Source organism: Pieris napi, chromosome 10 (genome assembly GCF_905475465.1).
Source record: "Pieris napi chromosome 10, ilPieNapi1.2, whole genome shotgun sequence".
NCBI lineage: Eukaryota > Metazoa > Arthropoda > Insecta > Lepidoptera > Pieridae > Pieris > Pieris napi.
This window is the reverse complement of record NC_062243.1, coordinates 2,846,083-2,869,931: the sequence shown is the minus strand read 5'-3', so window position 1 is coordinate 2,869,931 and position 23,849 is coordinate 2,846,083. Positions and strand designations below refer to the sequence as shown.

The window sequence follows — 23,849 nt, the reverse complement described above, 5'->3', positions numbered from 1 at the left end:
TGCTTGGCGAACGTTCATAACATTCCGAATCGGCAAACATGGCGGACGACGAGCTTGTGGCAGCTATTACTTTCGGGTTGACATATTTTTATTATAAATTAAAGCAAGAGAAAGAAAAAAGGAAAAAAAGAAGAAAGTAAAGACGATGGTTGATGATTAAAATACATAAAAATCGTACAAGGTACTGCTTTAGACCTATTTTAATTTTACTTAAAAGTTTTTATTCGTTTCAGACAATTTATAGAAGAAAAATTTAATGAGCTCATTTTGATAAGCCTCCAAAATGTCAAAATCGTAGGTGCTGACCAATCAGATATTTTTTACGCTTTGCGCGCCAACGAAAAAGTGTATCAAGTAAATACGTCCGCCTCCCGCAAGCTCGCGCGCATACTGATCGCAGCCAAACGTGTGGATACGTTGCAAACTGTTTGCCAAACATCCTTTGATCTGGCAAGATAAACCGACACCGATGCCGAACACTGCCCAACACAAACACAAACAGGCAAACAACGACAAACACCCATCCACACGTCCGTGTTTGCTGTTTGCTGTTGGCTGTTTGCCATTGTTTGGCAAGCGTGTGGATGGGGCTTTACACTTTGTGCTTGTGTAGTGTCTGTGAATAAGCGCGAGACGTGATGTCAAACTGAAATACAATCACAAATATATCATGAAAAGACTGTCCATCTCTCTCGCGCTCGGTCAAGCTTGATAAAGAGACAGTTATTGTTTTTCTTTTGCTACTGTTTATGTTGATCTTTACTGTTTTATATTATTATTATTTTATACATGTTGATCTTTTTTCAAACATTACCAGGGCAATCTCGTGAAATGGTGCACAATGTTTTTAATTATTTTAAGCATCTTAATAAAAACAGTTTAATGAAAAAATGTTATATTTAATTTGACATCAGATCCGACTGGGGTTTCTTTTCTAATTGAAAGAATAGTTAGTGAAGTAAAAGTGAAGTGTGTTGAGCTAGATGGAGCTTATGTCGAAAAATGAAAAATTATTTACACGAACTACTCTTTCACGTTCTTGGTCTGGCTTAGAACTTTTGGATCCACCCTCGTATGCACCTAATATTTATATGTATTTGACACATTTTTATTTATTTACAACCCACCCAACCTTACTAAAACCAGAGTGGACTAAAATGTATAGCATGGCAAAAAAATTATATTTTGAAACATACTGTATGTGAAATTGCATTAGTGAGCGTACTGTGAACCCGCCAGCTTTCGATAACCGACCTATATCATAAGTTGAATTTACGTATATAGTATAACTATTCCTACGAATGATTTGTCAGTAAACCGACACTTACAGGTCGGCAACACAGCTCCATGGACGGCGATAAGCACTCGTTTGCTACTGTCCCATAAAAAGCCATTAGCGCTACAACTTTTTATGGTCTGGACCTTAGATTCGTGCATCTTTCCGTTTTCATTTGTTTTTTATAGCCAAGTAGGTGATAAGCCTTCTGTGCCACAAGGTGCCGAATTTTTGGGTCTAAGGCATGCCCGTTTCACCGATGTGTTCCTTACTGCTAGACATAAAGTTCCTTGGTGCACAGTCGGGGATCGAAACTACGACCTCAGGTATGAGAGTCGCACGCTGAAGCCACTAGGCCAACACTGCTCTAGACATAACATTTATTACTAACAAAAACACACACACATAAACGCACAAAATAACAATAATCAAAGAAAAAAATAAAATAAAAAATATAATGAGAGTTGTTTCCCTTTTCCCATTCGGTTCGTTTCATGTGTCTAATGCGTGTGTGCTGTGGTTGTAATTGGCCCTGGTTCAGCATTATGATGAGGAGCAATGTTCCACAGCGCTGGTCATTCTGCCAGAGACCACAGCAGCTAGTTTGCGCCTCAGTCGCAAAACAAAAAAGAAAAAACATTTCTGCATTTTTAATGATCATTTTTATAGTCGAGTATAAACTAACTAACGCAAGTCAGGTTTGGGACTTGCATGGCTATGAAAAAAGTGTTGCATATAGTAAAAGAATACACAGTCAAAGCTCAAATGTTGGAACAAATTTTACCACTACATAATATAATATGTAGATGCCCAGAAAGGCCTTGGATACTAAGAGACCGCTACATCTCGCCGTAACAAGATTACCCTCATACTTGAAAACCCTTCTGAGGTGACCAGTGTAATGTAATTAAGGTTGCATTGAGTATTTTATATCAAAAATTTTATTTATTTATTTCTTTGACCCAGTTATAACTACATACTTAAAGTCTATTTGGTAAACATTTCAAGCACAAGATCCAAAACGCTCTCACTGTTCTGTTCTATGCTATCTATCTAATCAGTCGCTATCTAAACGGATAATAAACTTAATTTTAAGCATACTTTAGAATGTGTTAATAAATGTTATGTCTAAGTCTATGTGTATGTGTATGTGTATGTGTATGTGTATGTGTATGTGTATGTGTATGTGTATGTGTATGTGTATGTGTATGTGTATGTGTATGTGTATGTGTATGTGTATGTGTATGTGTATGTGTATGTGTATGTGTATGTATATGTGTATGTGTATGTCTATGTCTATGTGTATGTCTATGTGTATGTGTATGTGTATGTGTATGTGTATGTCTATGTCTATGTGTATGTCTATGTCTATGTCTATGTGTATGTCTATGTGTATGTGTATGTCTATGTGTATGTCTATGTCTATGTGTATGTCTATGTGTATGTCTATGTCTATGTCTATGTCTATGTCTATGTCTATGTCTATGTCTATGTCTATGTCTATGTCTATGTCTATGTCTATGTCTATGTCTATGTCTATGTCTATGTCTATGTCTATGTCTATGTCTATGTCTATGTCTATGTCTATGTCTATGTCTATGTCTATGTCTATGTCTATGTCTATGTCTATGTCTATGTCTATGTCTATGTCTATGTCAATGTCTACCATTTATTTATACATCCCTGAGGTCGTAGGTTCGGTCTCCGGCGGCACCGATGGACTTCCTATGTGCGCATTTACTCGCTCGTACGGTGCAGGAAAACATCGCGAGGAAACCAACGATAGCATGTCTGAAACAAATCAACATGTAACAAACAGATGATCACCTAGTTGTCTATGAAATAAAAATAATTAATGAACCGGATGCAATCTGTGGATTAGACACAAATAAAATTTAAAGTATATTTTGTGCTAGAACAAAACTCTCTAAAGGTAAGGACTGAGTACTACAAGTATTATTGTAAACAAAAATACTTTAACTTCTCTTAATGACAAACTTAGCGAGTTTAATTACATTATTCGCGATCTTCAAGTATACTCCATTCCCTATTCGAAACTAATAGCCGAGTCAACAGGCCCTTATGAATGTAAAATATGCCTAAATACAATTTTAATTTCTAACATTTGAACCTGGTATTGGGAACAAAGGAGGGTTAAGTACGGTCTGTGCTCTATCAGTGAGAAGGCTCTCAAGCTAAGCGCTGAAGCTGAGTGGATGACATGCCAACTGCACTGGTTTGTTCGAATTAGGTTCGATTTTTAAAAATTTCATACACATTATGCTAAACTATAGTTACTATTGTTTAACAATAAGAATTTTGTGTGGGCGTTAATTATTTCATACTTTAAAGTCTGCGTAATAAATTTAAATAATTACACTATAAAATAAGTATGATTACCAACATGTATTAGATCCTTGGCACAGTTTTGGCCTAGCGTGAGACTTAACCTTGCGGTCGTAGATTCAAACCCCGGTTGTCCACCAATTAACTTTTCTTTGTATGTGATCAATCACGAAACAGTTACAAAAATCTTAAGTCAAGACAAAGGTTTGTGTCACGGATTTATATTAGACGCTGAAACGTTACCAGAAACTAAAATAGAGCATTGAAAAATATACTGTATATTTTGTTTGTAGGCTTATAAAGAAGCGATACTTGATACACCTGTATTAGTCCAAATAATGGAATTAAAAAAAATAATAATTACATTCAACTACGAAGTCGCAACTCTTAAAGGCAAAATATGCTTATTAAGAGGTGATACTTGATAGGTATCAATATTAGCCCAAATGATGAAAATAAAAAAATAGAAAAATTTCGATTCGTATAAAAATATAGAATTACAATTCAACAGCGAAGTCGCAAATCCTTAAGGCAAAATAAACTCAAAGGGAAAAAAATCTATTTTGATACAATAGCATCTAAGACAAAGGTAATTTAAATGAAAGCTACATAACCTCAAGACTAGTAACAAGACCTCTTTGACAGTCCAATAAAGAGCTCGGACAAAAAGTCACAATTAGTACTCCGACCGTTGTCCCTAATTAACTTGATCGAGTTTTATTTCGTAACCTTTTTACATTCCACCCACGTCCCACTGAAAAGAATTTAGCATTAGGTGTTAGTTCCCATTCGTTTTAAATGTAAATTTCCTCGCTAAAACATTTAGAAAAATGTATAGTGACTCAATTAAACAGGGTAGGAATAACAATGTTTAATGTTGGTTGAAATGAATGAAACTACGTAAAATGTTTGTGCCCCATTTTTGAATACTTGAGAATCTAAAATCTGATGCTTATTACTATACGACTAAGGTCTTCGATATGTCAAGTTCAAAAAAGGGACTGTCTTGAGCTTGAATTACATCGAGTGGTCACAGAAATTGGTACCCATAAAGATTCTTTTGTCGGTGAAGTCAGTGGCTGGTTTTCATTTCATATAATAATAATATGTACTGTAACCGGTAGAGATAAAATTTCCATACATTTTTCATAAATCGTATTTTAATTACGAACGTCTAAAATATTCTATACATACTATGAGTGATGATATGATGAGTCATAGAGTATAGAAATAAAAAATAGTTCACAGACTACTAAAATGACTGCGAAAATGATTCGAGTCATTTAATAATCCGTACGATTGGCTACCTCTCTGTCATCTTTTAAAACTCTTCTGTATAATCATTTCTTAACGTGACCTGTATAATTCTTATGTTTCCTTTTACATCACTATGCGCTGTTCATGTATTTGTATGATTAGCTTTTAAGTTTTTAGTCTGTTATTAATATTTTTTTTGTATTATTTTTGATTAAGGTACTCTATATATATATATATATATATTATATATCATTTGGTTTCTGCACTTCTCGCACGCATCATGTTTCTTTTTTTTTAGTTTTTCTCTTTAACTAGGGTTGCCTGGAAGAGATCGCTTATTAGCGATAAGGCCGCCCGTTGCATCCTTTATAATTTTTATGCATTGTGTTTCTTATTTTTTTTTTAGCAACGAAGTGTAAATTAATAAATAAATATATTTTCTAGGGATTTAACATCCAAGATCAGTGCACACGTGACACATAATGGAGGCAGTTTGCCGTAGCTACTCTAAAGCTGGAATGTACCATTCAATCCACAGACCGTACGAATGTTTTATTTAAAAAGTTTTTATTGCAACATCCATATAAAACAGGCAATCAGAACCACCTTAGTTTGTTGTGGAAACGCTTGCAACAGTGAAAATCTAAAACTAGATTGGAAAATTGAATGTTTGTTTGATCCAGATACACACGCTGCATTGCAATCCTGCGGATTGTGGACAAATTCAATTTTCTTCTCGCCAATAACGAAAACAATAACGCAGGCGATGTAGGAACTAAGAACTCGGATTTCGCTAAACATTGCAATGTAATGAACGTAAATTTCCCGCGATTGTTCCACAGACTGTGTTTATATCTTATTAAATGAAGTTGAACACGAATGTCTTAATTGGATTTGGTTATTTAAGTTGTAGGAGTTAGAAGTATGGATGGATGTTTGTTACTCTTTCACTTAAATACTACTGAATGGATTTTAATGAAACTGTACAATAATATAGCTAATACATTATAATGACACTTAGGCTACAATTTATATAGATATTGTGTTTTGAATTGAGGACAAAATCTAATCTGCGAGCTATTATGACGTGCGCTCCCAAAACCGCTAGCGTTACACGTAATATGTAATGTGTGATAGAAATGTTTATCTTAAATAGTCAATATCTTTAGTAGTTTTTTTCTACGCCACGCTAATATAAAAAAATCTTTGGCGCTACAACCTCTTAGGTCTTGGCTTCAGATTTCTGAAACTGCTTCATGATCATTTTAAATATAATAGGCAAGTAGGTGATCGGCCTCCAGTGCCTGACATACGCCGTCGACTTCTTGGGTCTAAGACATGTCGGTTTCCTCACGATGTTTTCCTTCACCGTTCGAGCAAATGTAAAAAGAATGTCCATTGATGCACAGCCGGTGATCGAACCTACGACCTCAGGTATGAGAGTCGCACGCTGAAGCCACTAGGCCAACACTGCTCTAATATATACTACTCTAAATACTAATCCTGCGCAGACAAAGTCGCGGGCACCAGCTAGTAATAAATAAAGTGAATTTTGAACACACTTTCTGAACAAATTAAGGCTATGTTAACTGAACATTGTTCTTATATGTTAATATATCGTAATTCTGCTTGCAATTAATATTCATTTTGTCCTGGCTGCATTTTAGTTTTTGTTTTGTAGACCTCTTAACTCTTGGCTTGTCTCTGCGGCGGCAAAAAACCTAATCCTTCGTTGAAGAGTGCTCAGACACGGCTTAAAGTTCAAAATGCCGTGACACGAAGACAACCAAAGGGTTGTCTTCTGAGAGGTTTTCTTCATGCATGGCTTATTCTGAATTTTCTTGATACGCCAATCTGCACCGTATGACGGTTTGATTTCAACTGCGTATTTGTTACTCTATAGTATTGCTTCTTAAGCCTTTTCTAGACAATTTTTGCAGTAAGAATTTCCTGAAATCAAATAAAATTATTTATATGTTTATATTGCATTTACTTCCTATAATTAATAAGAGTTATTGAAAACGCATGAGAGGGTAGATCGCATATGCCGCTGTCAACATCAGCTCCGTATTTATTGAAACATTAAAAAATAATTGTGTACCCTAACCCAGTTTATAGACCAAAAAGTGGAAAATAATCAATCATCTATTAACATACAGTGTGGGCAAAGCTTTTTATTCAGTGACTCAGTGCTAAATTGTGAAAAAGTGCAATATCAAAAAGTAGTCGAAGTGCTAACAAAAGACACCCAGTCGAAGCGAAATAACAGTGGTTTTATCAAAATTAGTTACTGAAAATTTAAAGTGTCGATCAATTATAGATTTGTGAACTTTTACAACAAAATCAATAAAAATATAACCTATTTTTGCTAAATGAGAATGCAAAAAGATAACAATAGCGCATAGTCGATAACGCCATCTAGTATCGAGTGCCTGTACCATAACAACAAAGTCCACTTTGATCGTCTCGATCGATCGACGGTCAAGTTTTATAAGTACTTCAGAGGTCCGTCAATAGAGGGCGTTACCAATACCAATTACTAAAATCGTACAAGGAAAAGAAGTGGACATTATCATCGGAGGACAGTAAACTACCTGAGGATAACATTTATGCAATAAACTTTTTAAAATTATCAGAATATAATTAACTGTTAGTGAAAACAAAATAACTGCTGTGCAATTTATTTTACAAAGTTTAACATCGCCGAAATAATAGGAGATTGGACATTAGATTTAGTTAATTTAGGACATTAGTTAATTATAGTATAATATAAAAACATTAACTAACTATGTACATCTTCGTATCTTTATACTTGTATCATAACAAATAAATATTGTTAGAATATAGCATAGGGTTAGTGTTGGATATTAAGGTTTTGTATGAATTAACGTGAACAGGTACGATGTCGGTACGGTAAATATAATTAAAAGAATTACTAATCATTTCTCGACGAACGGTATTCTATATTGTAATATTTGGGTACCTATAACAAATTAATGCATCGCGTTCATCATAACATTATTATTTGATAATATATACTGATAGTTGACAGTATATATATATATATATACATATTATTATTTTGAAAAACATTTTTCTTTTTTCTTTTTTTCTTTGTGACGCACGACCTGTCAACACATATACGCTAACATGTTTAAAACACCACCTAAAGGCATGGTAAAATCCAAGGACTGCACTCATGAAGCAGGTATGTCAACAGAAGAATCGCAGGTTCTGCGCAGCGTGAGGGAACAAGAAAATAATATAATTGAGTTGGACGCTAAACAAATGACAAGAAAGACACCAGCTTCAGCCAACAACTCAATAAAGACGTGGATCCTAAATTCTCAAGTGTCTCCCAAAACGAAGACCCCTACGAGCGAGGCGAAAATCTTATACACGACCATCAAGAGTACAATCAGCAGTTTGAAATTTACAAAAATGGAACTAAAAGATAAAATTGTAAGTGCCGCGGAAAGACTTTTTGAACTTGTCAAGGAACTGGAAAAAACGAACGGTGACATTACAGCACGGGTCGATACAAGTCAACTAGTTGGAGGGGAGCAGTCAAAAGAAGAAAACACGCTAAATACGGAATGTGGCAGCGACGCTAGAGAAATTTTAATGAGAATAGAGGAACAAGGAGCTCTTATAAGAAAAAATAACGATAAAATTGAACAGTTAAAACTACTAATCAAAAAACAGGATAAAACAGACGAAATAAGGGAAAAAAAGATTATAAATAAGATAGAAACAACTACATTCTCGATACAGTCCACATATGCCAGTATCGTTGCGGGTCAGAAAAGTAAAGGAGAAAGGAACACGGTTGCATCCAACTTAAAGCCTACCGCACTTCACTCTTTAATTGTTACTTCAACAGAACAAGAGACGAGCAATGAAATTATCGAGCGCATTAAAACGGCAGTAAATGCAAAAAAGACCGGAATAAACGTAGATAAAGTAAGAAAAGCTAAGGATCAAAAAGTAATTATAGGCTGTGAGTCCACCCAACAGCTACAAAAAGTATCGGAACGGTTAAAGATTGACAAGACACTAACATTTCAGACTGCCAAAAACAAAGACCCTTTAATAATTCTTTACGATGTATTGCAAACCAATACGGATGACGATATTATATCATCAATTAATACTCAAAATGAACACCTAATAAAACACTTAAATAAAGAGGACATAAGGGCTACAGTAAAGTATCGTAGAAGAGCTAGGAACTTGCATACGAATCACATAATTGTACAAGTTTCTCCTCCATTGTGGGGAATACTAACAACTGAAGGTAAAATGCACATCGACTTGCAAAGGGTTAAAGTTATGGATCAATCACCCCTGATACAATGCTCGAAGTGCCTAGGATACGGGCATGGTAGGCGATTATGTACAGCAGAAGAAGAAAACTGTTCACACTGTGGTGGGCCTCATAAAAAGATCGATTGCCCGGAATATATGGCTGGGGGGATCCCATCCTGTATTAACTGTAAACGTGCGAACCTGGAAATTACAGATCATAACAGCTTTGACTCTGAGTGCCCTACGAGGAAAAGATGGGACTTATTGGCAAGGGCCTCAGTAGCATATTGCTAAGGTTGCCTCAGTTGGCCCAACAGACAAAAACTCAAAATCATACTTAATAGTTCAAGCAAACCTACAGAAGAAGAACCTGGCCACTAACGAAATTATAATTGAATCACAGAAGAAAGGTATAGCAATTGCGTTACTACAGGAGCCATACATCGGCGCCAGAGGTAGGGTGAGGCAGTATAGGGGGGCTAGAGTCTACCAAAGCACCGCAAAAAACGAGGGGGTTGTAAAAGCTGCGATAGCAGTGTTTGACCACGACTTAAAAGTTGAACAGTACCCCGAACTTACCACAAACAATATTGTGGTGGTAAAAATTCACACAGGTGCGTGGGAAATGGTAGCCGTCTCTTACTACTTTGAACCTTACCCCAAACCCTTGGTGCCATACCTAGACCAACTAATTAAAATCAAAGGCAAATTTAAACGCAACTTAATTTTTGGAGGAGATGCAAACGCAAAAAGTGTCTGGTGGGGCAGCTCAGTAATTGATGAAAGGGGAGAAGATATGGCTGCAACACTGGAGCAATTAGAAATGCAAATTTTAAATCAGGGAGACACCCCCACATATTATACCATACGAGCCAATAAACAATATACCAGTTTTATAGACGTAACGGCTTGCACATTAGATATGTTACAAAAAATTGAAAATTGGCAAGTAAATCAAAACTTAATTAGCTCTGACCACAATGCTATTACCTTTACAATAAAACAGAAAATAACAAAGAATAACACAGAATTAAAAACAACAAGGATATATTATACTAAAAAAGCTAACTGGACTAATTTTCTAGAGAAAATCGGTCAGTTACTTTTGGAAAATAGAATAAATCAACAAAACGTAGATAATATAACCGATAAAACAGAGTTAGAAGACATTATAGCAACATATATAAATATTATAACAGAAACCAGTAATGCATGCATACCTAAAATAAAAAATAAATCACTCCCTACCATACCGTGGTGGACCAAAGAACTGGCAAACCTTAAACGGATAATGGTGACTAAAAAGCGTAGGATTCGATGCGCTGCCGCGGTTCGAAGACAGAAAGTGATAAAAGAATATCTAGAGGCTAAGGATATATATGAGAAAGAAGCAAAAAAAGCACAGATTAATAGTTGGAAAGAGTACTGTGAAAAACAGGATAAAGAAGGAGTCTGGAAGGGGATATATAAAATTATAAATAAAACCACTGAGAGGCATGAAGACCTACCGCTAAATAATCAAGGTAAAACTCTATGTTCAAGGGAGTCGGCTGAGCTACTTGCAGAGGTTTTTTATCCGCGCGATCAAGAGGAAGACGATGATCAGGAACATAAGAAAACAAGACAGCTCGCTGAAACAGTAAATGAACAGGACCATGATGACAACCATGATCCTCCATTTACTATTACTGAACTCAACATGGTGATTGGTAGCTTTGACTGCAAAAAAGCACCTGGATCAGATGGCCTCACTCTCGATATTTGTTCACGAGCTATCCTGCGGGATCCGGGAGTGTTCCTATCAATGGCAAACAAATGTCTAGAACTTGGATACTTCCCGAAACTATGGAAAGTCGCAACAGTAGTGGTTCTCAGGAAACCTGGTAAGGATGACTACACGAGTCCAAAGTCCTATATACCAATAGGTCTTCTGCCCGTGATGGGAAAAATTCTAGAAAAGTTGCTTGTGTCTAGATTAAAATGGCATGTGATACCCAAACTAAGCCACCGTCAATACGGTTTTATGCCACAAAAGAGCACAGAAGACTCCCTCTACGACCTTGTCGGCTATATACGAGACCAACTAAATGGGAAAAAACTGATAACGATAGTTTCCTTGGACATAGAGGGCGCCTTTGACAGTGCCTGGTGGCCAATGATACGGGTTCGGCTGGCTAAACTAGGGGTCCCGATTAACCTGAGAAAGATAATAGATAGCTACCTAAAAGAAAGAAAGGTTCAGCTAAAATATGCGGGAGAGGAGGTAAATAGAAATACGTCGAAAGGATGCGTTCAGGGATCCATAGGTGGCCCTATACTCTGGAACCTACTTTTGGATCCATTGCTGCAAGAAATGGAAAAAAAGGGGTACTATTGTCAAGCCTTTGCAGACGACGTCATCATGGTGTTTGTCGGAGAATCAGCATTTGAAATAGAACGAAATGCTAATGCTGCTCTTGCCTATGTAATAGATTGGGGTACCAAAAATAGACTCAGATTTGCTCCACAAAAAACCCAAGCTATGATTATAACTAAAAAAACAAAATATGACAAACCACATTTGAAAATGGGCGGAGTGTCCGTGAAACTATCAGATGAAATAAAAATACTTGGTTTGACTCTCGATGCTAAATTGACCTTTAATAAACATATCTCCAATATATGCAGGAAAGCAACAAATATTTACAAACAATTAGCAAGAGCGGCGAGAATTGGCTGGGGTTTACACCGAGATGTAATTCATATTATTTATACAGCAGTCATCGAGCCGATAATCTTATATGCGGCAACAGTCTGGGCTCCAGCCACTAAAAAGCTAGGAATTAGGAAGCAATTAAATTCAGTACAACGAAGCTTCGCGCTGAAGCTCTGCAGAGCTTACCGAACCGTATCACTGAATGCCAGCTTGATCCTCGCTGGACTATTGCCCTTAGACCTTAGAATCCAGGAGGCCGCTGTGCTATACGAAGCAAAGAGAGGATTATTTCAGTCTGAATTGGAAGGTGACCTGGAGCAAAGAGTATCGTGGATGAATATTCCTCACCCCTCCAAAGAACCTGATATCAAATTTATAGCCTATAGAGAACAAGAGCGTCCTAGAACAGATGCACCGGCAGTAAAGATATATACGGACGGAAGTAAAGTAGACGAATTGGTCGGTGCCAGCGTTTCCTTATGGAAAAATGGTGCCGAATTCGAGACTTTTAAATTGAAACTATCTTCATGCTGTTCCGTGTATCAAGCTGAACTGGTGGCTCTTCTTAAAGCGACTCAAAGGATCCTTTGTCACCCAGAAACAACCTACGGCGTATATAGTGACTCCCGAAGTGCACTCGAAAGTGTTGCGGGTGGTCGCTCTTTCAATCCCCTTGTAGTTGAAATTCGTAAGAACATAAATAAAGCGCATTTACTCAACAAAAAAATTGATATTTTTTGGGTTAAAGCGCATTCGGGCATGGAGGGGAATGAAAGAGCAGACCAACTAGCAAAGGAAGCTGCGCATCTAGAAGAGGCGCCCGTGTACAATAGATTTCCCATATCGCATTTGAAGAACTGTCTACGTGGAAACACGATAGAAAAATGGAATCACAGATATCGAGACGGTGAAACAGCTGCAATAACCAAGTTATTCCTTCCAAATGTTGCTTCGGCCTTTTCGATAATTAAACAAATAAAACCAACGGGACTGATTACTCAGATGTTGACAGGTCACGGTGGCTTCTTGTCGTATCTTCACAGGTTCAGGGTTAGACAAAGTGCTGCCTGTCCTTGTGACGATGCAGCTGAAGAGACAGTGTTGCATGTTCTGACCGACTGTCCCATGTATGGATACGACAGGTATAACGCTGAGCAAGCTATGGGCATGAGGGTAACGGAGACGAGTTTGAAGGGAATAATGCTCAATGTTAGGTTGAGGGGCATCTTTTTGGGATTTGCTGTGAGGGTCATGCAGGGGGTTGTCAAAAGAAATAGGTAGTAGTAGAGTAGTAATATGGTAATAGAAAGTAAACATTCGGGTTACCAATACATTTATGTAAGCTTTTTAACACCTCCGACGACTATATAGTCGGGGAATAATCTGGAAACGTTAAAAAAAAAAAAAAAAAAAAAATAAGAGTTATTTGAAATATTAATTGTTATAATTATTAGTACCTTTGTCGTCGTCGTATATGTAATCGCTTACATACTCGTATTATATTATGGTCTACCTCTTATCGTTCTGCATGTCTGACAGCAGTAGATACACAATTTTTTTTTTATTATCTGTAAACCCGTCCAGGGGCTTGAGACAAGATCAATTTCGACAAGCGTTTACCACTACCACCAAAGGAATTTGGTTTTATTGTTAATATTTCCAACATTTTATGAACATAGATATAATGCGAGGCCAATACAATATTGTTTGAGGATTGTGTATCAAGGGCGAACGCGATTCAAAAATCGTCTATTACTGATAGAAAATAAGTCAGTTTAATTGTTTACACACCATATACATAATTGACAGAAAGTGTTGCGTAGTCAAAAAAACAATTGCTGTTTATTTTAAGGGTAGAGTTTAAATTATATATATAGAGTTAAGAAGTATTATCGCACAAAATAATAGCCTTAAGTTCTAAGAAAACCGATATATACGTGACAAGTCTTGGAGCTCACTAGAGACAAGAACACTATTAAAAGTTTGCCAACTCAACTTTGAGTTTGTGTTTGCTCTATAAAGACTTGTTTTTGTAATAAATTGTTTACTTTTAATGGAGTGAAATGCACTAATTTTATATTATATTTTAATTTCAACGTAACTTATATAATTCATATAATTTTCGTTTGTTGTAACTGAAACGGTCTAATAAAAAACTTCCCGATTCAGAACAAAGCCGACAAAGCTATAAAAATATGTTAAAAGATACACTTGTATATTAATGTAAATGAACGTTTAATATGAAGTTAATATTCTTTATTGACACAGAAACCATTAATTGTTGACAAAAGTCAGCATAAATAATAAGGCGGATGCTGCCATGTAATTTAAAATTGGAATACGTCATGTGTAAAAAGTTTGAAATATAAATCCTCCTTGGTTCGTCCTTCGGTCCCCGTAGCTAAAATAGTTGATAGTGAAATTTTAAATACTTAAGGCACGAAGTGAAATTCTCTAGCGGTTAGAGCTCAGAGAGAAAGAAAAAGGACAATAATAACTCTGTAAACATATTTGCGCCTCTCTCACATCCTTGCCGCTCATCCCCCGATGTTACTGCTACAAGCAACTAATTAGTAAAGTGTCCATATTTAAAGATGTTAGACTGTTCAAATGTTGCGCAATTTTGGTTTGTACCCTGAGACAAAAACAGATGAGTTTCGTTACAACCGTTTAGAATTCTAAAGAACAATCATGTTTGATTCGATATATTATGTATCTTACATAATTTTTGCTCATATTAATTTATTTTAATCAATCGCAATTTATAGTATTTATTAAAATTTTAATAAATTTTCAAAGTTTTATATAGTGACATGATCAAGGAACAAATATATATAGTTTCAAAACTTTAATAAAAAGCATTTTATTCAAAAAACAAACCGGTGTGGAACCAATCGAAATCTTTAAACGCGATTTCCCAAAACTTGTTTTTCAAACATGTGATTTATATAGTAATTTTTTTAAGATCTCAAGGAACTTTCTGGACTAGGTACATATTATTATGTATCGTTATTTTAAAAAATACGTTTTCGAAACATTTAATAATATATAAACAATATTATTCAACTAAAAATATCGTTGCGGATTCGTTATGAAGAATTGAATTTTACGTGTAAATATTATTGGTATTTTTCATGTACAGATTTGAAAACTGAAATTCTTTTCACTTACCAATACACTCGATTCATGACTGAGCGATTTTCACAGAATATAATATTTTTCGTTCGCAAACTCGAGTATCCCATGAGATCTCGTATCCTTAAATTTCTGACGAAAACAAAGAATCTCTGAATATAGGTTTGCGAGAGGGAAATGGAAATTTACATCCTAATTTCCCAAGTGTATCCTATAGTAAGGCTCTATTCGTCAGTGTTAACAAAAATCGGGAATATCGATATGCTGTCTCGATTTCTATAGAGATGGAAACTATTTTCGAGCAAACAATCCTTAAATTTCAATTAATACTAAAGCGCATTTCCGATATCCAAATTAATGCTCTATATTTTACGTTAGTAACTTATACTTATAATTTTTATTTATTTATAGCCTTATATCAGAATAGAAAATATATACATTATAGTTATTGTTTTTCTTAAATAATGTAGGTACGATAACCGATTCTGTGTGCATACGGGCAAAGGCCCCCCCATTGTCCATTTTTCCATATTGTACACCAATCTCGTCCAGGTCTTAGTCTTTCCAGCCATTTCGATGATTTCATCGGCCCACCTTTTAAATTGCCTCTGTTTCTTTTATGGCCTCTTGGTTGCCATAGTCATACAATTTTGCTAATTTTACCTGACGTATTAAGACAAATATCGGCATGTAAGAAAAGTTTGTTTTTAATTATGAAAACTTTTATTTTGATTTCAATTTCATTAAGTACTTTCAACAAAAAACCAGAATTATTTTAAATTTTCATTTCTCATTCGCCTCCGCTTTAATATTTAAGCTGCATTGAAATATAATACTCTTGAAAAGCAAAATAAAATGGTAAATGACTGAAATAATTAAATACGATTTAACAAAAAACATACGCATTCTCGTATGTTTACCATCATTGATTTTATAATATATTATATATATACCTACTGGTTTAAGAGCCATTTTCACTATATTAACTTTATACTATATTTTTTTATAGAACAGGGGGCAATCGGTCAGTAGAGTCACGAGATATTAAGTGATCGCCGCCCATGGACACTCTCAATTCCAGAGGGCTCGCGAGTGCGTTGCCAGCCTTTTAAGAATTGGTACGCTCTTTTTTTGAAGGACCCTAGTTCGAATTTCACATAGTGGTGGCACACAATCAAACAGACTACGTAGTACTAAATTATATTATTTCGTCTAGAAATCGTCTATGGTCTGTGACATTACCGAACAAAGGTGTCCCTTACGCCGTCGAGATGTAATTTATATCTATGGGTAACTTCATTAATTTAAAGTGCTTACACCACTACATTTTAATTTGGTCTCAATTTTTGACAATTCGTATTCACGACATGCACTCAGTAGATCCACTAATTGCATACGGCAAAACTAAAGCGCATTTCATCATTCATGATTACCGCAACATAACTACGTCTCGCCACGTCAACGTTAGTGGTGCTCGAGACAGGAATTCGTCACCTGTTGAAAAATAATTAGGCAAAAAAATCGGTACCGAAAACAAAAAATCAGGTGCTGTTAACATCGCTGTTAAGCCTGCCGCTTGCTGTGTTATATGCACTTGACGGTTACTGAAAATATGCGGTTTCAACGAAATTTTCCCAGTGAGCCGTAAGGGAATTTGAATTTCGAAAATTGCTTGATAATCATATTTCGTACTTACCCCAAGTTAAGTTGAAAATATACTCGATAACCAAAGTACAGCTAGCAATATTCACGATCTCCGCCATTAAGTTGTGGAATACGCTGCCCGACTCCGTACGATTGGCTACCTCTCTGTCATCTTTTAAAACTCTTCTGTATAATCATTTCTTAATCTTATCCTATCCTGATCAATCGTGACTTGTATAAATCTTATGTTTCCTTTTACATCACTATTTGCTGTCCATGTATTTGTAAGATTAGCTTTTAAGTTTTTAGTCTGTTGTTAATATATTTTTTTTGTATTACTTTAGATTAAGGTACTATGTATATATATATATATTTATATAACATTTGTTTCTGCACTTCTCGCACGAATCATGTTTCTTTTTTTTAGTTTTTTCTTTAACTAGGGTTGCCTGGAAGAGATCGCTTATTAGCGATAAGGCCGCCCGTTGCATCCCTTGTAATTTTTTTTGTATTGTGTTTGATTTATTGTTTTTTGCAACGAAGTGTTAATAAATAAATAAAAATAAATATTTTGAAACACTTTCAAGACCATACGATTAGATAGCTATGGCGTCTTCAGATTGCACTCCGTCATCGCCTTTCAAACAAGATGAAGCACGCTAGAGTTTCACCTAGTTGTTAAAGTTCGTAGTTTTTTGTAAAAACAGCAAAGGATTGGAACTACTTGCCCCATTTCATCTCCCCTAGACAGTTTAATATGGGTTAATTTAGTGGTTAGTAGGCATCTCCTGGACAGGCGTGCCCTCCAATAGGCTACATCTTATTTAACATCAGGTGGGATTGTGGCCTATCGTTTATTTAGTTCTGTATAAAAAAATTACATGTAACGTAAGAGAACAAAGTACTAAACCAATAAGCTACTAATAAAATTACTGTTTATTGACAAACAAGTACCTAATACCTAAGTATTGAAGAGTAATTTCAATATTCACGCGCACCTATTAGCCTGTCTCTGACTGGCTGCATTTGTGTGGCTTATTTCTTGGACTTAAAAACGCTGCTTCGGGTCATGATACAAATTTTATTGGACATTATCGAAACGAGAATGTTAAAATACAATTTATGAGTGTGCTAAAAACTAAAGGGTTCAATATTGGCTTCAAGTGTGCGATGATTGTTTACATTTTGATTACACTTAGTATTAACTAAAATATTTATATGTAACTTTCACTAAAGTTAGGTTGATGATCATATTACTCATGACAAACAATTTTTGTTCAAGAGTGATTTGATCATCGTTACAATATTTCGACAGTATGAAGATGACAGATGTCATATGTTATCTATTAAATTGTAACGACTAAAAAAAAACTTGGCGGCGAGGGCATCAACCACAGTCCACACTGTTAAAATATCCATATACATGTATTAAGTACTCGTTACTGTATTCACTATTCACCGTTGTCAATTGTCATTGTCATTTATCAAGTCAACTGTCAAAGTCTATTTGGTAAGCCGTATGGGAATGGGGATGTTATGCTAAAATCTAAATGTAAACATATTGATTAGTTTATAGTTATATTGTAAATTGTTATCACAACACAAGGTTGACCAATACTATAAAATGGACCAGGAGACTGCAAAGAAACTTCTTATAGAAGCTGGCACGTTTGTATTTCTTGGTGTTCCTCAGGAGACCCAATTTGGAATCGATATGCAATGTTGGAATACCGATGAAGACTTTCGTGGAATTAAAATGATACCACCTGGCTTGCATTACATCCACTATTCTGGCGTTAGCAAAGGCACCGGCGATGTCTCCCCGAGGTAAATAAAGTAGAAAACTCAGTCCAAGTTCGTTGCTTAAGGTTGCTTTTTTACCGCCGTAGTTTTAAAATATACAAGGAGATAGGATACTTTGATCTTTATGTTGGGTTGCTTATATATTACACATTGATTTCACATATTAACAGGTTGTAACACGCACACCAATAAATTTAAGGTATATAACTACCATAATATATATGTGGTATTTAGCCTTTTAAGAATCTTATACCTTTCAAGTTAGAATTTCTAACTTGTGTGATATGTCCCCTAAATTTCAGCTTAAAATATATACAAGATCTATTATCAACACATTGGAGTGGGTCTCACTAATAGTAACCTATTGTTGTTGAATAGTGAATATTTGAAATAATCATCACGTGCCTTAGATTTAAAATATTATACGATATTTTTCTCTTTATTGTTGGGTAATTCGCATCTTCCAGGTCAGGATTCATGCATTATTTTCAAAAGAAAGAATTTCTTGTAAAGCTGTGGGACAAAAATCTTGAGGACATAAGTAAAGATGAGGTCACAGATGAAAGCATTCAGCGCTTAAAAGATAACTTGCTAACATTGGATAGGCATTTAGGTCCTTATCCTTATGATATTTGGCAAAAGTGGAAACTACTATCTTCACAGATTACAGGTAATATAAGGAGTAGTAGAGACTTGTGACATAGCACTAAGATCAATGAACCCTATGTCAAACCCAATATGTTATTTGAAATACGGAAGTCACACTTAGGGTTAAGACGTCACTCTGATAACAAAGAATTAAGAATACAATATAAAAATCATAGTTTGCATACCCTGAACTCTGATTTGTATAGGATTTTATGTTTCTGTAAGTAAATTTTTGAAAGAATCTAATTTAAAAATGACATCTGTTTAAAATTAGCAATTGCACAAAATTACTTTATTTCGTCATTGTTTATGTTATCAAATTCTGATGTCTTCAATCCAGAGGTCAATAATTAGTGCCAAGACATAGATGGCTGATTGCCTACTTGTCTATAGAGAAAAGTGATAAAAAAGTGCAAAAATGTGTCTTTTCCAAGCAGCTAACTAAAACAACTGGAAAATAAATTTAAATGATAAAACTCACTTTATAAAGTTATAAATGATAATCTTAAATATTACAGAGGACTTGGTTAACAGATTTTCACCAGAGAGTGGTCTGATTAGAGCATCTGTGGAATTACTATCAACTTCCGATAAAGACAGACCAAGAGGAGTAAAAACAACAATAGATAGTGAAGATAAGAATCAGGAAACCCCAGGGCAATCAGATCCAAAGCGTGCCAAACGCATCACAGCTGCTGAGAAGGAAGCCTCAATGTTGCCAAATTTACAACCAGTGCCAGGTAATTTTTTTTCAACTATGTGTTTGCGTGTTCCCACAAGAATGTAAGTGCATGCTCCTATTTCACCATGCCTCCTGCTGATAGAGAACAAGTCTTTGTTTGTAATTTATGTTATTATTATTAATTACTTAAGATGTCATGTGGAACATTGTGTAATGGTTGCAGCTCCTTACAAACTTTGTGTAAAGAAAACATGGTGATTAAAAAGAGTGGCGGAGAGTTTATTTCATTATTATTTTTTTGATGTTCATAAGTGTACATTGTGTTACCTATATGACTAAATGATTTTTGACTTTTAATATGGTCAATTATGGCAATTTATCTCTGTGATGCAGCAACTGCTTATTCTATCAATAATTTATATCATGTGTGTATTCTAATCCAAGTAATATTTGAATCTTAACTGTTTGGAATAAAATTTAGTATGATTAACTTACTAAACCTTGTATTAAGTATAATAGCATATAAATGATAGTACTTCTACTTCTCAATATCAGGACACAGTTGTGTAATGTGATTTAAACACACAAATGGAGCAAAAGTAATGTTTTAGGGAGAATTAAACATTTTATGTGCATAATTTTCCAGCTTCCTATTCTTAGGAATGTATATGTGTAGCAAGTTTGTTTAACTTTCAAACTATCTTTGTAAGTTACGCAACATGTGCTAGGGCTGAGAATTTAAGCAGTTATTAGAATTCTTTTTATAGTTGTAACGAAGTGGAGAATATGTTTCTTGTTAACTTCTTTTCATTTTGTAATTGTAACTAAAAATATATATTAGGCACTTGCAAAAGAATTAAGTTTGCTTATATGTAATAGTGAATGCAACAGATGTTCTATCGGTTTATTTAATTTGGTCTAGTTGTTTAGTGTGTACACTAATTTTAAGCTATATTTTAAAACAACGATTGCAGGAGCATCGTTAAGATTCACGGAGATACCACATGACAAGTTTCCTCCAGGTTCGACTCCAGAAGAAGTCACCAAACACTACCTTGACCAGTCATACACACTTGAACTAATGATTGCACAACATGTTGAGTAAGTTTGAAGATTTTATCATAAACATCCAAGTTTGTAGAATAATGATCTGGAATATTAATTTGTGTGTGTGTCTTATTTACGATTCGCTGCTATTCAAGGATAGTGCTCGATTTTTAGTTTGAAGAAGAAAATACTTATAGATGTGGGCCTCAGATTTCTGTTTCATGAACATTTGTTTTTTAATTCGCACACGTCGTCGACTTTTTGGTTTACTTATTCAAAGAATTCTATAGCCGGGGTTCGAATTTACGACTACAAGGATGTCAGTCGCACGATAAAGCAAGCTTGTTGGCTTAATAATTTGGAAATTCTAGACTTCAAAATATTATTCATTACAAATAGTATTTAGTTTTAATTAAAACTTAAATTTATGGCACACAATAGCTTTTAGTCCTACTATGTATATGAATAAAGGGGTATATATTAAAATTAATTTCAATTCAAGATTAACATAGAATGTAAGTGGTTAAAACCGTTGTTCTCTGCTTATTGAATTGAACTAAGACTTTCTTAAGTAACTAATATTTTAAATTACCTATCTAGATTAATAGATTGACTTGCCCGAAGTATTTAATCTATAAACTTGCCAACTTTTTCAGACCGCTTCACATAATAGGTGAGCTCCAATTTGCATATTTATGCTTCCTTATCGGTCATTCCTTGGAAGCATTTGAACATTGGAAGAATTTAGTGATACTTTTTTGCTCCTGCGATGAAGCAATACACAAATATCGGTCTGTGTTCTTCCATTTCATTCGCACAGTTGAAGTGCAAATAGAAGAAATGCCGGAGGATTTTCTAGCGGATATTGTTATGAACAAAAATCTTGTTTACAAGAAACTTCGGGAGTTTTTTAAAACAGCCTACGTGAGCAAAGTTGATGGCCGACTCTTGACAATGATTGAGCGGTTTAAAGACAACTTAACCGACAAATTACAATGGGATTTTACAGGATTGGACAGAGATGAAGAAGATGAGAGGCCGGTGATAGTCAAAATTGATGAACCAGAGGATGATTAGATTTCCAAGAAAATATTGAACACCATTTAACTCAAGAACGAGAGCCAATTAATTTAAGGCGAGAGTGTTGCCATGAACATTTAAGAATATAGTATTTCATGGAAGTTGAAGAAGAACCGTGTTTGTTACTATGGTTACGATGCTGTTTTATTAAAAATTAAATGGTAACCATAGTTTCAAATACCGTTTTTCAATTTTATAATTTTATAGTAAGGTATTTTTAAATGAAACAAAATAATCTCTACCATAGAGATTTTTAAAAAATATTACATGAAGGATACAAGTCAGGCTTATATTGAGAAATGCAAAGTGTTGCCACGCCAACGACATTTCTGTATTTTCAATGTCTGAAGGTGAGCTTACACGGGCAATTAAAATTGCTCAATTCCAGTCAATACTCGTCAATTATGACGTCACGACTACATCAAGCAATTTACGGCAACGGCAACAAGCATCAATACTGCGCAATACAATATTGAGCGATATGGCACAACTTCATCAACTAGGCAATACTGTCCTACACGAGCATTTCAGTATTCGCTCGCTATGGACGACATTCTTCTTGTAGCGCTTTTTTTATTATTAATCAAAAACAAAAAAGAAAGAAAAGGAAAAGGCGTCTGGTGCGTCAAATCTGGGTGCGATCGTTTTTGGCAAAGAGGCCGCAATTTTCATTGTGAAAATAAAATTAAACAATTAAAGAAAAAAATAATTAATTAATTAAATTTTTAATTTATTATTTTTTTAATTTTTCTTTAATTCTTTAATTTAATTGTTTTTTTTTCAAGAATTAGATAATATATTATTCAAAAACTTTACTAGAATGTCACGAACATACTTTGAATTACTTTTGAATAAAGTAATTAGAAATTATTATTATTTAGACCTTTCGCTGTCCCCGCGGAAGCAAGACGGCAAGCCGCAAAACAAACAAGTGCGAATGAGACATATACAAAAATTGCTAGGAATTTCCAAGTCCATTGGATATTCGTCAATTCGTATCTGCGACATTGAGCGATATGAAATATCTGGAGCAATTAGAAGCAATATCGCCGAAATAATGTATTAAAATTTATTGAAATTGCTCCAGATCGGTCCATTCGTATCGCCGAGCAATTATTGCTCTCGTGTAAGCGCACCATGATTTACAATAATTGCCATACAAAAAATATTTAATATTTTGACACATGCGTTAAGGAGAGCAATGCGATGTGTTGTTATAAGTATCTGACAGTTGATGTGTGATTTTATATTATTTCCATACAAATACAACTTCCTTTTTCACATTTTCTCACATTAATAATAAACACCACGCCTCCGACATCGATTTAGAGGGACTATATTAAATGACGTCTTGTTCTTAACGTGATGCACATCCGCCATCTTGTCTATTGATAGATTTTCGGGTTGAAAATTTTTGGGATGTGTTTAAAAAACATCTCGATTTTCGGTGAATATAAAGTGTTTTAAAAGTTGAATGGCGTTAATTTCAAATATGTAATGAATGTTTGGCCCTTATAATACTTTAAAAATAAAATAAAACGTGATAAAACATAGTTTAATTTTTGCTGGTTATAATTAATTTCTAAATTCTATTGAAATATCAATTATGGAGTAATGGACATAATATAAATAGTTTACCAGTTTAAATAGTCTACAAATACCTTACCGATACTAAAAGTCGTAACCGAGTACAAAATGTATTTATTTATTAATATCCAATAGTGTCGGAGACACCATTCAGTACGCGCAACGTCTTAGTTAACGCGGATTTGCAAGAAATTGGTTCTGGCCCTTGGTATCGCAGACAACCTTGGCCTTCCCCGTCGCACATATCCCCTAGGTAGGTGGGTTGCTCACCACTTCCTGCAAGACTAAGTAGACAATACCAACTGTAAGTCCCGTCTTGTTTGCCACCATCCCTATGACAC

At 34.9% G+C, this 23,849-nt stretch overlaps 1 protein-coding gene across 1 annotated transcript; it reads left to right on the top strand.

Annotated features, from left to right (window-relative positions):
• The first annotated feature begins 18,192 nt into the window (after positions 1–18,192).
• On the top strand, positions 18,193–22,100 carry LOC125053202 (protein AAR2 homolog). The gene is made up of 5 exons (XM_047654449.1): positions 18,193–18,488; positions 18,932–19,134; positions 19,631–19,852; positions 20,769–20,895; positions 21,498–22,100. The coding sequence occupies exons 1-5, from the start codon at positions 18,286–18,288 to the stop codon at positions 21,916–21,918; spliced, it is 1,176 nt and encodes a 391-aa protein (XP_047510405.1). The 5' UTR covers positions 18,193–18,285; the 3' UTR covers positions 21,919–22,100.
• Positions 22,101–23,849: the final 1,749 nt, after the last annotated feature.